Here is a 17,558-nt window from a genome sequence, read left to right as displayed (position 1 = left end):
TAAGGTGAGATCCATTGTTGATATTCTTTCCTATCTTGCAAATAGCTGGTCATCATCCCAAAAAGATTTTGGGGAGTCATGGGTAGTTGCCCTTGATATATCTAAGACTTTTGACAGGGTGTGATATCAAGGTCTCATCTCTAAGCTCCCCTCTTTTGGCTTCCCTCCCTCACTTTGCTCCTTCATATCTAACTTCCTCTCTGGCTGATTTATTTCTGTGGTTGTTGATGGATCAGCCTATCCCCTTTTCTCCATCGACAGCAGTGTCTATCATAGTTTTGTCCTATCCCCTACACTTTTTCTCCTTTTATTCAACGATTTCCTTTCCTCTACAAATAACCCAATGTACTCATACACTGATGACTCAGCACTACATTCATCCACATCCTTCAGTTATGCTTCCTTTTCTCTCACTCGATCTGCAGCTTATCTTGACACAGCTTCCTCAATAAACTCATACTTGGACAGGATATCTCATTGGGGTAAACAAAACCTTGTTAAGTTTAATGCCTCCAAGACTCAGTTTCTACCCATCTCTCCATCAAAAACTCTTCACAACTCATTTCATGTGTGGACTATACCCAAAACAGCTTAACATCAATATGCCACTCTCATATCATGATGTGAATCAGATGTTCTGATTCTGTTGCCATTTCACTGGCAAATCAGATGATATTTCATGATTTTTATTAAGAATGTTGGTGATAAGGAATTGAAGTAGATGGTGTGGATTTGTCAAGCCTTCAAAAGAAAGTTTTATCCATTTCATTGTGTGATATTAATGTTTCTGACATATGTGAACATTATATTATCAATTTTGATGTTTTCTAAGTAGGTAGCTTTCACCTATATGGCATATTGAAAATATGGAAACTTAGTGAATGAAATTTGAAAAGAATCTAAGGTTACTTTTGTTTGTTATCATTATAAGAGGCATTATGGCTGAAAAGTCTTGCCACATATTTAGATATTTCAGTGTTATTTAAAAAGAGTGTATAAGAATGAGAATATGAAATTTCTTCAGAAATGTTGCAATTGCTGCAAATTTGTACTTAAACTTTCAGGTATTACTATTGAGAAACATCACTCTGTCGTCCAGCTTTTTGTAGGGGTTGCCTGTATACTTAAAATGTGAATTAGATTGATGCCTGTTTAGTCACTGTGATAAGCCAACTTCTCTCTATTCTTGTCATTTTGATAGATATAATTTGTGTTGTTCTGTCCAAAAAATAGAAAAGTAAAACTTGTAATGTAATATAATGTTCTCATTTGTTCTTTTGCAGAGCGTTTTATTTTTTCTACACCCTTCACTCCTGATGGACGAGCACATGGAGAGCTTCATGAGCAATACAAACGGAAGACCATTTTAACTACCCAGCATATGTTTCCATATGTTAAAACTCGAATTCAAGTTGTTGATAGGATGTCTGTAAGTGTTTTGCATTTTTTATGGAGATTTTTATATGCATGATAAAGGGATAGTGTCTATGTAATATGTTTGTGTAATGATGATGATAATGATAACAATTATAATAGTGTGTCAATTTCTAAAAGAGGAAACAGAAGGAGGAGCCTGGTGGAGAGTGCTCACCTTCCTCAAATTATCAGATTAGGGGTGTCTAAATGTGTGTGGATGTAACCAAGATGAGAAGAGTGGAGAGATAGGTAGTATGTTTGAGGAAAGAAACATGGATGTTCTGGCTCAGAGTGAAACAAAGCTCAAGAGTAAAGGGGAAGAATGGTTTGGAAATGTCTTAGGAGTAAAGTCAGGGATTGGTGAGAGGACAAGAGCTAAGGAAGGGGTAGCACTACTCCTGAAGCAGGAGTTGTGGGAGTGTGATTGAGTTTAAGGGAGTAAAACTGGTGGGTAAAACTGAAAATGGATGGATGGAGATGGGTGATTATTGATGCTTATGCACCTGGCCACGAGAAGAAAGATAACAAGAGGCAAGTGTTTCGGGAGCAGCTTGATAAGTGTGTTAGCAGTTTTGGTGCATGAGACCAGATATTAGTGATGGGTGATTTAAGTGCAAAGGTAAGTAATGTGGCAGTTGAAGGTATAATTGGTTTTCATGGGGTATTCAATGTTTTGAATGGAAATGGTGAATAACTTGTGGAGTTGGTTGCTGAGAAAAAGACTAGTGATTGGGAATAGCTGGTTTAAGAGGAGAGATATACACAAGTATGTGTATGCAAGTTGGAGAGATAGTCAACTGGCGTTGTTGGATTACATATTAATTGATAGGCATGTGAAAGAGAATTTGGACATAAATGTGCTGAAAGGGGCAGCTGGTGGGATGTCTGATCACTATCTTGTCGTAGCAAGGGTGAAGATTTGTAGAGGTTTTCAGGGAGAAGAGAGTTGTGAAAGTAAATGAGCTTAGAAAGGAGATCTGCATGATGAAATACTTGGAGAGACCAAGTTTAGAATGGCAAAAGGTGAGAGCAGATGAGGTGAGGGGAGTGAATGAGGAATGGAAGGTATTTAGGGAAGCAGTAATGGCATGTGCAAGAGATGCATGTGGCATGTGAAAGGTGGGAGGTAGGCAGATTTGAAAGGGTAGTGATTGGTGGGTGAAGAAGTGAAGTTGCTAGTGAAAGTGAAAGGAGGCATTTGGGTGGTACTTAGGGGGAAGATTGAGAGATGTATAAGAGAAAGCAGCACAAGGTCAAGAGGAAGGTTCAGGGGTTTAGAAAGAGGGTAAATGAGAGTTAGGGTGAGAGAGTATCATTAAACTTTTGGGAGGATAAAAAGATGTTTTGGAAGGAGGTAATCAATGTGCAAAAGACAAGAGAACAAATGGGAACATTGGTGAAGGGGGCAAAAGGGGAAGTGATAATGGAGTGATGAAGTGAGGAGGAGAATGAATGGGTATTTTGAAGGATTGTTGAATGTGTTTGATGATAGAGTGTTAGATGTAGGGTGTTTTGGTTGCAGTGATATGCTAAGTGAGAGAGTCATGGAGAGTGGTTTGGTGAAGAGAGAAGAGGTGGTGAAAGACTTGTGGAAGATGAAATGTGGCAAGGCAGCGGGAGTGGATGGCATTGCACTTGAATTAGTTAAGAAAGGTGGCGACTGTGTTCTTCATTAGTTATTAAGGATATTCAGTATATGTATGCATCATGGTCAGGTGCCTGAGGATTGGTGGAATGCATGTGTAGTTCCATTGTATAAAGGCAAAGGGATTCAAGATGAGTGTTCAAACTACGGAGGTGTAAGTTTGTTGAGTATACATGGTAAGTTGGATGGAAGGGTATTGATTGAGAGGGATAAGGCATATACAGAGCATCGGATTGGGGAGGAGTAGTGTAGTTTCAGAAGTGGTGGAGGATGTGTGAATCATGTGTTTTCTTTGAAGAATGTGTGAGAAGTACTTAAAAAAACAGATGGGTGCTAGAAGCTGTGAAAAGTTTCTTTGAAGGATTAGGGCATGTGTACGAGTAGAAAGAGAGTGAATGGTTCCCGTTGAAGGTTGGTCTACAGTAAGGGTGTGTGATGTCACTAATTGTTTAGTTTGTCCTTCAGCGCTGTTGAACCTAATATATTAACCTTGCCCTTATTCACATTTACTCTAAACTTTTCCTTTCACACACTTTTCCAAACTCAGTCACCAACTTCTGCAGTTTCTCACTCAAATCAGCCGCCAGTGCTGTATCATTGGTGAACAACAACTGACTCACTTCCCAGGCCCTCTCATTCCTTACACACTGCATATTTGCCCCTCTCTCCAAAACTCTTCCTTTTACCTCCCTAACCACCCCATCCATTAACAAATTAAACAACAATGGAGACATCACATACCCTTGCCGCAGACCAACATTCATTGGGAACCAATCATTCTCCTATCTTTGTACTCATACCCATGCCTTATACCCTTGATAAAAACTTTTCTGCTTCTAGCAGCTTACTTAAGTCCCTCCACAAAGCATCTCTATCAAACCTGTCATATGCCTTTTGTTTTTCTTAATATTTCTCACACGTTCTACTAAGCAAACACCTGATCTACACACATCCTCTACCACTTCTGAAACCACACTGCTTCTCCGAAATCTGATGCTCTGTACATTGCTTCATCCTCTCAGTCAGTACTGTCTCATGCAATTTTCCAGGAATACTCAACAAACTTATACCTCTGTAGTTTGAACATCTCGTACAGTGGCACTATACATGCATTCTGCCAGTCCTCAGATACTTCACCATGATCCATACATACAGTGAAAATCCTTACCAACCAATCAATAACACAGTCACCACCTTTCTTAATAAATTCAACTGCAGTACCATCCAAACCTGCCATCTTGCCAGATTTCATCTTCCTCAAGGCTTTCACCACCTCTTCTTTCTTCACCAAACTATTCTCCCTGACTCTCCGATGTGGTAAATGGGGATCAAGTATAAAAAGGAAATTTATTTATTTATTTATTATACTTGTTCGCTGTTTCCTGCATCAGCAAGGTAGCGCAAGGAAACAGACGAAGAATGGCCCAAACCCCCGCATACACATATATGTACAAAAATGTCCATACACGCACGTATACATACATATACATTTCAAAGTATACATATTTATATTTATTTATTTTGCTTTGTCGCTGTCTCCTGCGTTTGCGAGGTAGCGCAGGGAAACAGACGAAAGAAATGGCCCAACCCACCCCCATTCACAATGTATATACATGCACGTCCACACACGCAAATATACATACCTATACATCTCAATGTACACATATATATACACACACAGACACATACATATATACCCATGCACACAATTCACACTGTCTGCCTTTATTCATTCCCATCGCCACCTCACCACACATGGAATACCATCCCCCTCCCCCCTCATGTGTGCGAGGTAGCACTAGGAAAAGACAACAACGGCCCCATTTGTTCACACTCAGTCTCTAGCTGTCATGCAATAATGCCCGAAACCACAGCTCCCTTTCCACATCAAGGCCCCACACAACTTTCCATGGTTTACCCCAGACGCTTCACATGCCCTGATTCAATCCACTGACAGCATGTCAACCCTGGTATACCACATCGATCCAGTTCACTCTATTCCTTGCCCGCCTTTCACCCTCCTGCATGTTCAGGCCCCGATCAGACAAAATCTTTTTCATTCCATCTTTCCACCTCCAATTTGGTCTCCCACTTCTCCTCGTTCCCTCCAACTACGACACATATATCCTCTTGGTCAATCTTTCCTCACTCATTCTCTCCATGTATACATACACAGACATATACATATATACACATGTACATATTCATACTTGCTGCCTTCATCCATTCCCATCACCACCCCACCACACAGGAAACAACATTCCCCCCCCCCCCCCCCCCTCCAGTGAAGTAGCACTAGGAAAACACAAAAAAGGCCACATTTACTCACACTCAGTCTCAAGCTGTCATGTGTAATGCACCGAAACCACAGCTCCCTTTCCACATCCAGACCCCACGGACCTTTCCATGGTTTACCCCAAATGCTTCACATGCCCTGGTTCAGTCCACTAAGAGCATTTCAACCCTTGTATACCACATCGAGCCAATTCACTCTATTCCTTGCACCCCTTTCACCCTTCCATATGCTTAGGCCCCAATCATTCAAAATCTTTTCACTCCATCCTTCCTCCTGCAATTTGGTTACCTGCTTCTCCATGTTCCCTCCACCTCTGACACATATATCCTTTTTGTCAATCTTTCCTCACTCATTCTCTCCATATGTCCACACAATTTCAACACACCCTCTTTTGCACTCTCAACCACACTTTTTAGTACCACACATCTCTCTTACCCTTTCATTACTTACTCGACCAAACCACCTCACACCACATATTGTCCTCTAATGTTTCATTTCCAACACATCCACCCTCCTCTGTACAACCATATATATATAGCCAGTGCCTCACAACCATATAGTATTGTTAGAACTACTATTCCTTCAAACATACCTATTTTTGCTCTGAGATAATGTTCTCTCCTTCCACACATTCTTCATCACTCCCGGAACCTCCTCCTCCTTCTCCCCTCCCAACCCACCCACCCTATGACTCATATTCACTTCCATGGTTCCATCCCCTGCTAAGTCCATTCCCAGATATCTAAAACACTTCACTTCCTCCAGATTTTCTCCATTCAAACTTACATCCCAGTTAACTTCACCCTCAACCCTACTGAACCTAATAACCTTGCTCTTTTTCACATTTACTCTCAGCTTTGTCCTTTCACACACTTTACCAAACTCAGTCACCAACCTCTGCAGTTTCCCACCTGAATCAGCCACCAGAGCTGTATCATCAGCAAACACCAACTGACCCACTTCCCAGGTTCTCTCATCCACAACAGAGTGCATACTCACCCATCTCCAAAACTCTTGCATTTACTTCCCTAACTACCCCTTCCATAAACAAATTAAACAACCATGGGGACATCACACACCCTTGCCACAAACCAACATTCACTTGGAACCAATCACTCTCCTCTTTACTCATACACATTCCATGGTAAAAACTTTTCAGTGCTTCTAGCAACTTACCTCCCACACCATATTCTCTCAAAACCTTCCACAAAGCATCTCTATCAACCCTATCATATGCCTTCTCCAGATCCATAAATGCTACATATGAATCCAGAATAACAAATTTTGTATTCCTTGTGATCCAGTTATTACAGCATGCTTTCTCTTGAATAGTGGGTATTGACTCCAATAGAGGTGGCTATTGAGGACATCCAAAAGAAGACAAAAGAACTGTCTGCTGCCATTAACCAGGACCCACCTGACCACAAGATACTACAGATGGTGTTGCAGGTAAGCAAAGAACCCTTTTATTTGTACTCTTTTGGTTTTTGTTTGATTCTTCATTTGATTTCACTCATTGGAATGTGAAAGACATATACTAAGTAGATGTTTTCAGCAAGGTAGCTGGGTTATGAGAAAGACAACTCAACAACTTCAGCAAAGTATCCAACACTCTTAACAGTCCACACTCAGGTGCAAGCCTTCATTGTTCCCATATGCATTTTTTTTTTTTTTTTTTTTTTTTTGCCAAAATTCAAAGTACATGAAGACAAAAAAGATTGGCTAATTTTTCAGAAAATGTATTAGATGCATCAGCAAATAAAGAATATGGAACATAAAGACTACTTATAATCATTTGATGGGATCAAGCAGGAAAACTCAACAGGCTTTGGTAGTGACAGGCAACAAAGCCATGATGGAGATTAAGTATGATGAAAAATATTAAGTAATATCTGTCTATATATGTAATGCCTGTTCCCTTCAGGAAATCCCTCAAGAGGGTGGCCATGGCAAAAGTCTTCATAAATGGTGAACTCCAGTACTGCTTTTAAGCCTTTTTTAGTGCCTTACTCCACTCTTCCTCTGTATTCTATCATGAAGAATTGGACAGTGCAATAAGGGATGGATCAATTTGTAAAGATTCAGATCAGTAAGACAAGATGATTTACAAATGCTGTGGGAATGCAAGTCAAGCCAACAGTTAGAGTTCATGAAAAAATTTGGCCAGGTATTTATAAAGGAAGACAGAAAATTAAAGAGTTCATTCAGAAAGCAAAAACTGAAAGATACAAGAGCAGCATGACAGAGTCTCTCTCTCTCTCTCTCTCTCTCTCTCTCTCTCTCTCTCTCTCTCTCTCTCTCTCTCTCTCTCTCTCTCTCTCTCTCTCTCTCTCTCTCTCTCTCTCTCTCTCTCTCTCTCTCTCTCTCTCTCTCTCTCTCTCTCTCTCTCTCTCTCTCTCTCTCTCTCTCTCTCTCTCTCTCTCTCTCTCTCTCTCTCTCTCTCTCTCTCTCTCTCTCTCTCTCTCTCTCTCTCTCTCTCTCTCTCTCTCTCTCTCTCTCTCTCTCTCTCTCTCTCTCTCTCTCTCTCTCTCTCTCTCTCTCTCTCTCTCTCTCTCTCTCTCTCTCTCTCTCTCTCTCTCTCTCTCTCTCTCTCTCTCTCTCTCTCTCTCTCTCTCTCTCTCTCTCTCTCTCTCTCTCTCTCTCTCTCTCTCTCTCTCTCTCTCTCTCTCTCTCTCTCTCTCTCTCTCTCTCTCTCTCTCTCTCTCTCTCTCTCTCTCTCTCTCTCTCTCTCTCTCTCTCTCTCTCTCTCTCTCTCTCTCTCTCTCTCTCTCTCTCTCTCTCTCTCTCTCTCTCTCTCTCTCTCTCTCTCTCTCTCTCTCTCTCTCTCTCTCTCTCTCTCTCTCTCTCTCTCTCTCTCTCTCTCTCTCTCTCTCTCTCTCTCTCTCTCTCTCTCTCTCTCTCTCTCTCTCTCTCTCTCTCTCTCTCTCTCTCTCTCTCTCTCTCTCTCTCTCTCTCTCTCTCTCTCTCTCTCTCTCTCTCTCTCTCTCTCTCTCTCTCTCAGAAAAAGGATATTACAGTCACAACAAAATCTTCATGATGTGAATGATAAGAACATGAAAATATCATTGGATTATAAAGAATGGCATAGAACTTAAATTCAAAGTATGCATAGGCAAGATTAAAAAAGATTTACAAGAAAAATTAGATTGTGTTTGTTCTCAAAAGAAACTGAGTAACAAGACAGGAAAGAGGAAACAAAAAATGGGAAGATTATCCCCTTTGGTAGGACACACTTAACTTCCAAGAGGTATCAATAAATGATGGCCCATCAAACAACACCTACTTTGAATTCATGATCATAGCTGGTAAATACTTCCTAACTGCTGTTATAGTATAGAATCTCTTAGAGAGGCTTATTGTTCTAAAAAGAATATTTAGACAATTACTGAAGGAAAAATTAAAATGGTCTAAGAGGCTGCACATCAGCTTTTGCAGTGAGCAGATGCTGCCTCTCTTCATGTGTTTCCTGGCACTACCTCGCTGACACAGGGTGGTGATCAAGTGTGGGAAGGAGAGAAAAATGTATATTTTATCATGTTTGTCTTTTCTTTCATTCATTTGTGCTGCTTCCTGTGGGGCAGGTTGGTGTCAGGAATGGATGTCAGAGAACAAGTATGAATATGCACATGTGTTTATATGTGTGTGAGTATGTGTATATATACATATATGTATGCATGTATGTTTATGTATATGTATATATATGCATAGGAGAGTAGATGTATTTTTGTTTATAAGTTTCCTGGCACTTCCTCTCTAACACTGGAAATGGCAATTAAGTATGGAAAGAAAAAAGATCTGCATGCATTGTATTTCAACTGCTTCCAGATTTTTTCCAACTCTTTTTTTCTATTTCAGAAATGCGTTTTCACCTTGACACTGATTCTTTTGCATTATTCATGAATGTTATAAACTCATATTTCACTATTTTTATAAGATTTGGCTGAATTATATTACTGTCATATTGTATTGCTTTGCTTTATCATCAACCAATTTTGTACTTTCTGTTAAAGTTCTAACTCCTGTCTTACTTCTTTGTATCAGCCCTAATACTTTGCATCTTTTCCTGCTTTCTGTAATAGTTTTTTAACCTGTGGATGCATAACAGGGTCATGTTGACCCCAGCAGGCCAAAGCATTTAATATTTTGCATTTTGGTGCTTGAAACAGATTCGCACCTTGTGACTTTTCACATAGTTTATTGTTCTTTTACTGTGAATGCCTTTGTAACTGTTAACAGTTTTGATTTGGCATGTTATGGACCAATTCACCTTCAGTGCATGAATTGGGTGGAATTAACCCGGTTATTTATTTGAAAGATATGAGCATTTTCACCTAAGTATGCTCAGTACAAAATATATAATTGTTGTATTAATGCAGGACTATAGTTTTTTATTAGAAATGCTCTAATAAAGAAAAATTTATGTACACAATGAATAAATATGTTTTATTCCTGAACATTATACGTATCCAGTATCCAGAACAATATGCATATTGAACACGTTTTATAAGCAGGTGCTTAGGTCTTGCTGCAAGGGTTGAGTCAGTACCACAGTAACTTCTGGCAGTTTCATGTCATGTTGCTGTACCTTTAACATGTCTTGTCAAAATAATTTGAATGATGAACAAATTAGGAATGTATTAGCAACTAGCGACATAGACGAAGAATTGGATATGATGATGAATTTATACCTCCTGGCGACACTTCAGTTGACAGTTCTAATACTGACGAAGATTGTCAAACAGATGTTACTGCTACAATTTCACATGCTGGCAGAAGAGATGACGAGCTTATATGTGCACCATCAGGATATGGTGGTGTTTGAAAGCTCCAGCTGCACAAGTTCGTATGGCTTCATTAAATGTTTTGACAACACTAGCTGGAATTACTTCATATGCTGCTAGTAGAATAATTGAAGACCCATCTTTCACTTTTGAACTTATCTTCGACAATAGTAAGATGACTACTAATGTGAATGGAACAAAGAGGCAAGGAAAATGGACAAACAGGGACTGGAAACTATTAACACTTGATGAACTTCATGCTTATTTAGGCTTGTGTATTCTAAGAGGAGTCTATAAAAGCAAAATCAAGTGGTTAGGCAGTTATGGAATCCTTCATTTGGCCCTCCTATATTTTCAGAAACCATGGCAGTCAACAGATTTGGAGAGATTCATAGAGCATTACGTTTTGATAACCCAGCTACATTAAACAGTGGACTGCCTAGGGATAAACTCACTGCTGTTCACTTGTTGTTAGATAGATTTGTAGAAAATTCTCAATGATGCTACCAACATAGTGAGTGTGTTTTCATTGATGAGCAGTTATATCTGTATAGGGGGCATTGTCGGTACATTGTGTACATACCATTAAAATCTGCCAAGTATGGTCTAAAATTTGGGGTTTTGGCGGATGCTGACACATGTATCGAATATTGAAATCTATGCAGGTAAAGATGAAGAGAGAACTCATGAATTAGGATTGTATGTTGTACTAAAGCTCACAACTCACTTGCATGGAATGGGAAGAAATGTCACGTGTGACAGTTTTTCTCCAGCTTGAAATTAGCAACAGAGCTTGCATCACAAAAAAATGTCGTTAGTAGGAACTATTCATCATAACAGAAGGGAAGTGCCAAAGTGTTCAAGGTATAGAAATAGAAAAACTAGTGCAGAATTCAGTCTGTGTTGTGAATCTGTATGCCCCGAACATTATTTTGTAACGTCACTCATGTGGTGAAGTAGACCTAAGTGGCTTTTCATGTTGATTTAGAAACAAGTTTCCTTTTATATGTTGCCATGTTTTTTTTTTGTTAAATTCTTATTATTGTGCTTCAAAATGATTTTAGTTTTTGCATCAATTATCAGATATCATGTATAATATAATTGCATCCAATACACTTAGTTTATGATATTCCTTCAGATATTATATTGAAAAGAATTGAATGGGGTCAAATTGACCCCAGTCATGCAGTGATGTAGAGCGGAAATGTCATGCATCCACAGGTTAATCCTCTGTTTAGTTGCCTTCACCATTCTGATTATCCTTACAGTTTATTGTATTTCCACTGACTCCTCAATTTTCTCCTTTTTTTTGATTCCTTTACCCCATCTTTCAAATTCCTCTGCTGCATTAGGCCTTTTTTTTTGTGTGTGTGCGTGAATGTTTCCATATATCCTCATTTATATTGATCTGATTCTTTTGCCTTGGTCTTTCAGTGTCCTTATTAGTGTTTTTGATAAGAGTGGTTTGGACTTGAGCTCGACTAAAAGAAATTGGTTTTGCTTGGAAAGAACCTGGGAGGTTCATAAAATGAAACATTGCAGGGAATGGATGAAAAAACAAAAGCATCATCGTGTCTTTGGTAACGTCTGATAATTTCCTTTAGCATAATACTATTCATGGAAACAAAATAAAGATATATATACTGTGGGACCTGGATGTGGATATGGAGCTGTGGTTTTGGTGCATTACACATGACAGCTAGAGGCTGAGTGTGAGTGATTGTGGCCTTTTGTGTCTATTTTCCTGGCGCTACCTCACTGAAGCAGGGGTAGCGAGGCTGTTTCCTATGGGGCAGGGTAGTGCCAGAAATGGATGAAGGCAAGCAAGTATGAATATGTACATGTGTGTATATGTATCTGTATGTGTATGTATATGTATATATGTATGTTGATATGTATATGTATGTATATGTGTATGCATGGACATTTATGTATATGTACGTATATGTGTATGCATGGACATTTATGTATATGTATGTATATGTGTATGCATGGACATTTATGTATATGTATGTGTATGTGAGTGGGTGGGCCATTCTTCGTCTGTTTCCAGACAGGAAACAGTGATTAGGTGTAATAAGATAAAGAAATATGTAATTTTAAGTCTTTCGATTTATTTTGTGCTTAAAAGCATTGAATGAAAATCAAGTTTTAGCACTACAGATTCCACAAAATCAAATATGGTCCATCTCTTGTCATTTCCACACTTTTTGTTTTACCAACCTGATATGTTACTCTTTGATTCTTTCTGTTTGACTTTTACTGAGAATCTTAACTTTGTTATAGTCTTAACTCATTATGTAAGATAGATCATAGGTGAATGTCTCTTTGGTATGTACACTATTCAAGTAAGTAAAGGAAAACCTACCCCATTATGCTGATCAATAGCATATAAAGATTTAGATTGCTGTTTAAAATTGGTAATTTCTTTCAATTTCAGGGCTGCATAGGAACAACAGTTAATCAAGGTCCAATGGAGGTGGCTCACATCTTTTTGTCGAACCTTGTGGAGAGTAGGAAGCCTCCTAGTCGTTTACAGAACAAACTGAGGCTTTGCTTTAAAGACTTCTCTAAGAAGTAAGTGTCTGAATGTAAATAATTGAATGCATTTGGTGTCTGCAAATATGTTGTAAGATTACATGCAAACTAGATTTGAAGTTGCTGACACTGATGACACATTTGTTATATTTGCTGAGGGTAAGGGGGGAGGGGGGAATAATGTGTATTTATGTTACTTACAGAAGTCAAGAATCCAGGCTTTGGAAATAAGTTATTTGAGAGAAGCAAGTGCTATGACTAGATGGAGTAACGAAAGCAATGAGGGGGGATATGAGAGATCTGGTATGGCAGGGAATGCAAAGTGAATTATTTTGGAGTGTGAGAGTGGATGAAACATATTGCTTTGAGGTGGTTTGGGTATGTGGAAAGAATGTAAAACAGGGCCTTGATAAGGAGAATGTATGATAGTATGATTAAAGGGATTGATGTGAGAGGAAGACCACCTTTGACATGGGGATTTAGAGTGAAAGAGTACTGGAGGGAGAGAAATGTGGGAAGAATATTTTGAATGATGTATGCAAAGGAGAAATGTAAGGGCACGGATAAATGGTGACTCCATTGCCATGGCCATCACCTTAAATGGGCAGCAGCAATATCTGCATAGAATCACTGAAGACTTTGATCCGATATATAAATTGAATTGAATCGTTTGTTTTGAGATTAGCTGTTATGAAGCTTTTTGGGAGTTTATAGCATGTGATTCTTTGTGACAAATGAAAGATAATTTATAATAATTTTATTAATTCACCTCATGTACATGGGAACTGAATTAAAGATGTAGACAGATGAATATATGAAAATTTTGGGAATGGTAACTGGATGATTTGCCCATTAAGAATTAAATATAGTATGGAGTGTGCAAATGAATGTGCAGAAAATTTATTAAGAGTCTAGGTGTTTATGAAAGGATATAAGATTTTCTAATTACACATCTTGCCTGAAGACAAGGGAGCCTATTTAGGATCCTGTTATCTATTTGTCTTGCTCATTTATCAAAGATCACTAAGAAGGGTTTAGTTAAACCACATGACTATACTTCTTTGGCTCCAAGGATGTAACTATTTTCTTTTTCTTGAATTCTTTGTCAAGGCCAGATCTGAAGGAGAAAGGAGTAATGTAAATTGTTTTTATGGATGTGGAAAACTTGCTCTGTTTTAAGGGACAGACTAAATTGGTAAGAAAAAGCAGTGTTCATGATGAGACAAATATGGTACAAAAGATTGTGGAAATATAAACAAAAATGAGGGAAACTGTATGAGGCGTGTTGTGGGGAAAAAATAGGAAGACTAGCTTAGCATAATGGGAAAAATTATAAGACTAGCTTAGCAGCTTAGGTTTATTGAAACAAACAGGGAAGATGTAAGATGGTTCCAGACACCATTCTTAAGTTAGGACTGTAGTACTTTCATGGTCAGCTGTTGTCTAAAATCTACTAGATAATAGTGAAGAAAAACATAAGAAGATTGATTATCAAAATGGTATCTCAGTGAAGGATTAAACGATCATATTTTTTGATGAAAATGAAAAGGTTTTTGTTATTTATTTATTAAACGAATGAAATGGTATAATTAGAGTACTTAGAATGGTGAAAGATTGACAGATTTGTATATTGATTATATTTTCATTGCTACTTTTTTTTATAATCTATCTATCTGTCTATCTATATCTCTGTTGCTTGTTTCCTTTAGGAACTTCCTAAAGGGGGTGGCCACAGCATATGTCTCCATAACTGTTGAACTCCAGGGCCACTTCGTAGCCTTTAGTACCTCACCCGTAACAGGACACTGGCAGAGGATAACTCTCATGCAGTGTGTTCAGAGCATCCTTCCTAATGTTCCTACCAGCTACTTCTACCTAATGTGTCTACCTACTATTTCTGCTTAATGTTAAAGTTTACTGTTTTGTACCTAATGCTTTCAGCTAATGCTTCTAATTTTTTGTATAAATCCTGATATATTTATGCATTAGGTTGAAGTAGTTGTAGGAATATAAAGTAAGAGCCTCAGCAGACTGCACTAGAGTTGTCCTCTGCAAGTGGCCTTGTAAGGGTGAGGCACTAAAGGCTAAGAAGCAGCACTGGATTTCACTAGTTATGGAGACTCTGTTGCTGTGGCCACCATTTTGAGGAAGTTCTAGGAGGGAACAGACATCAGAGATATAGATGGGTAGATAGATATTTATGAACCACACGAGTATTATATTACCATTAAGAATATATTTGTAGTACATATTTACTCGTATATTTGCCCATGTTTTATGCAGGTACCTATGGGTGTACATTAATTGTTTAAAAGTTAGTACTAGTGCAATATCTTGCATGCAACACCCTCAGGACCTGGACACTCCTGGTTTTCAGCATTTCCTTTTTTTTGTTTAACCCTGAGTTTGATACCCATTTAGGCCTGGTTCTGTGAGTATGCTACGCAGTTGCTAATGATGTTTTTGCATTTCACTAGACAGTACAGCCTCGAGTTAGCACCTGCAGTTTGCAAATTATGTGAGCTTTGAGTGGTTAGGGAGAGGCAAGTTAAGTAACACCAGTGTGTTGGTGGTTGTTGATTGGCCAAGAACCGACCCCATTCAGAGGAGCATAATCTGTGAGGACCTTTAAATTTTTCACAAAGGGTGAACATAGGCTGCTACTTGCTCACTGAATATTATGAGGCTGAACAGAACGATTGTCAATATATTTCCAGGAAAAATGTAGTAGTTGGTAGGCTGCTTGTGACCAGGGAGGTATGTTACCACTACTACCTACATGGGTATCAGTATTATTGACCACTGCATTAGTGAGCCAGCATTTCAGTGGTTGTCAAACTGCACTCCTCTGACCCAGGTAGCTGTCATTTCTTTCCATGTCAGCCACATGTGTACTTCTGGCATTCTGTTCACAAACACACAACTCTCTTTGTTATACATGATACTCAACGGCGCTTAACTCACACAGCTCATTCTATGTAACTAAATTTTCCTGCAGTGAGCACTGTGCACTATCCCTGCCTTTTGGCAAAATTGGAGCAATAGATAGAAGTAATAGGTTGGAACATTTAGGCAGGAACATTTGGTAGAAACTTTAGGTAGAAGTAGGTGATAGAAACATTTGGCTGGAGCATTAGGTAGAAGTAGTCAGTAGAAACATTAGGTAGGATCCTCTGTAAACACTGTGGTAGGTTCCCTATGTCAGTGGTCTGTTAAGGGTGAGGCACTTAAGGCTAAGAAGGAGTACTGGAGTTTACTAGTCATGGAGACTCTTTTGCCATGGCCATCCTTTTAGGGGAGATCCAGGTGGGAACAGGTGTCAGAGATATAGATAGATAGATATTTCTGGGAAATATATCTCAGTGCTTTCAGGACACTTCCCCAGAGAATGGATTTCCATCCATCACACCTTACATTTTTTTTGCCCGTCATTTCCCCTGCAGTGATTGCTGCTGAAGTTTGTCATACTTTGTATCATCAAATGATTTTAATCCAATATTTCCCCAAACATTCTCCTGTTTACAGATTTTTAACTAAAATGTCCTGGATGTTATTTTCTCTCATCATCATTTCTGAGAAGAAAGTGTCTGTGAAATTGATTTTAAAGTGGAAGGATAGTGTGGTATTAAATGTATGATAAAGGTTTTGTACTGGGTTGTATGAAGGAGATTTTGCAAGGCTCGCTGAGCCACATAATGATCAGTGATATAATGATGTGCAGTAAAAGGGTAAAGAGTGGATTGATGCCACATTTTGTTCTGCATATAGATATGATTTTGATCTCCAGCACCTTAGCTTCTCAGCTGCTTATAATAAATTGTTGCAACTAAGAGCCATGGGTTTGTCTTTGCAAGGAAACCAGTGCACAGTCATACGTTGGTTAATTATGACTTTGGTTATAAGTTGCTCACCAATGTAGACATCACTGTGACCAGAACTTCAACCATAGAGCTGTAAAATCCAATACCAATGCTCATACATTGTAGAAAGATTGTGAAAATCGATGATTTACTTCAGTGTAATTTATTTCTTATGATTTTTTAATTTGTTTTGGCAGGTGCCATGATGCTCTCCGTAAAAACAAGACTCTCATTGGACCAGACATGCGTGAGTATCACCGTGAGCTAGAACGAAACTACAGCCGCTTCATCGATGGATTGACTCCAATGATAACAGTTAATCACTTAGCAAGACCCCCAAGGTAAGTTACAATATGATCTCTAGAGAAAATATTAATGTTTTTAATTTGGTAGTACAGGTGATAGGCTTATTAATGTTAGGTTTGAGGAGCATACTCAATGATAAAAGAGGATTTAGATCAGTTTACAGCTTCACTTGTAGTTTAATTATGATAGACTATAATGTAAAAACTTTGAAAGTGCTGGTTGATGACCACAACTAAAATGCATAAAGATGTACAGGAATAGTATTTAGATGACAGTCTACATCAAGGAATCTATACTAAACATGAAGAACAACTCATTGGATATGTATTGTGGGACCTGGAAACATGACAGCTAGAGACTGAGATTGAATGAATGTGGCCTTTTTTTTGTCAGTTTTCCTGGCATTACCTCATTGAAGCAGGGGATAGCAATGATGTTTCCTGTGGGGCAGGATAGTGCCAGGAATGGCTGAAGGGAAGCAGGTATGAATATGTACAAGTGTTTATATGTAAGTCTATGTGTATGTATATGTTGATTTGTATATGTATATGTATATATATATATATGTGCACGTATGGTAACTGAGTTTGGTAAAGTGTGTGAAAGGAGAAAGTTATGAGTAAATGTGAATAAGAGCAAGGTTATTAGGTTCAGTAGGGTTGAGGGGAAAGTTAATTGGGAAGTAAGTTTAAATGGAGAAAAACTGGAGGAAGTTA

General features: G+C 38.6%; 1 protein-coding gene across 6 annotated transcripts in view; it reads left to right on the top strand.

Annotated features, from left to right (window-relative positions):
- Positions 1 to 17,558, top strand: part of Zir (dedicator of cytokinesis) — a 304,369-nt gene that overhangs the window by 279,480 nt on the left and 7,331 nt on the right. For all 6 annotated transcript variants that reach the window (XM_071661769.1, XM_071661767.1, XM_071661771.1 and 3 more), the window contains 4 exons: positions 1,284 to 1,429; positions 6,690 to 6,806; positions 12,579 to 12,715; positions 16,734 to 16,877. In XM_071661769.1, coding sequence (XP_071517870.1) covers positions 1,284 to 1,429; positions 6,690 to 6,806; positions 12,579 to 12,715; positions 16,734 to 16,877 — 544 coding nt within the window. The remainder of the gene's footprint in view (positions 1 to 1,283; positions 1,430 to 6,689; positions 6,807 to 12,578; positions 12,716 to 16,733; positions 16,878 to 17,558) is intronic.

This window comes from Panulirus ornatus, chromosome 5 (genome assembly GCF_036320965.1).
Source record: "Panulirus ornatus isolate Po-2019 chromosome 5, ASM3632096v1, whole genome shotgun sequence".
NCBI classification, from domain to species: domain Eukaryota; kingdom Metazoa; phylum Arthropoda; class Malacostraca; order Decapoda; family Palinuridae; genus Panulirus; species Panulirus ornatus.
The sequence above is the reverse complement of the archived record's forward strand: the minus strand, read 5'-3'. Positions and strand labels throughout refer to the sequence as shown.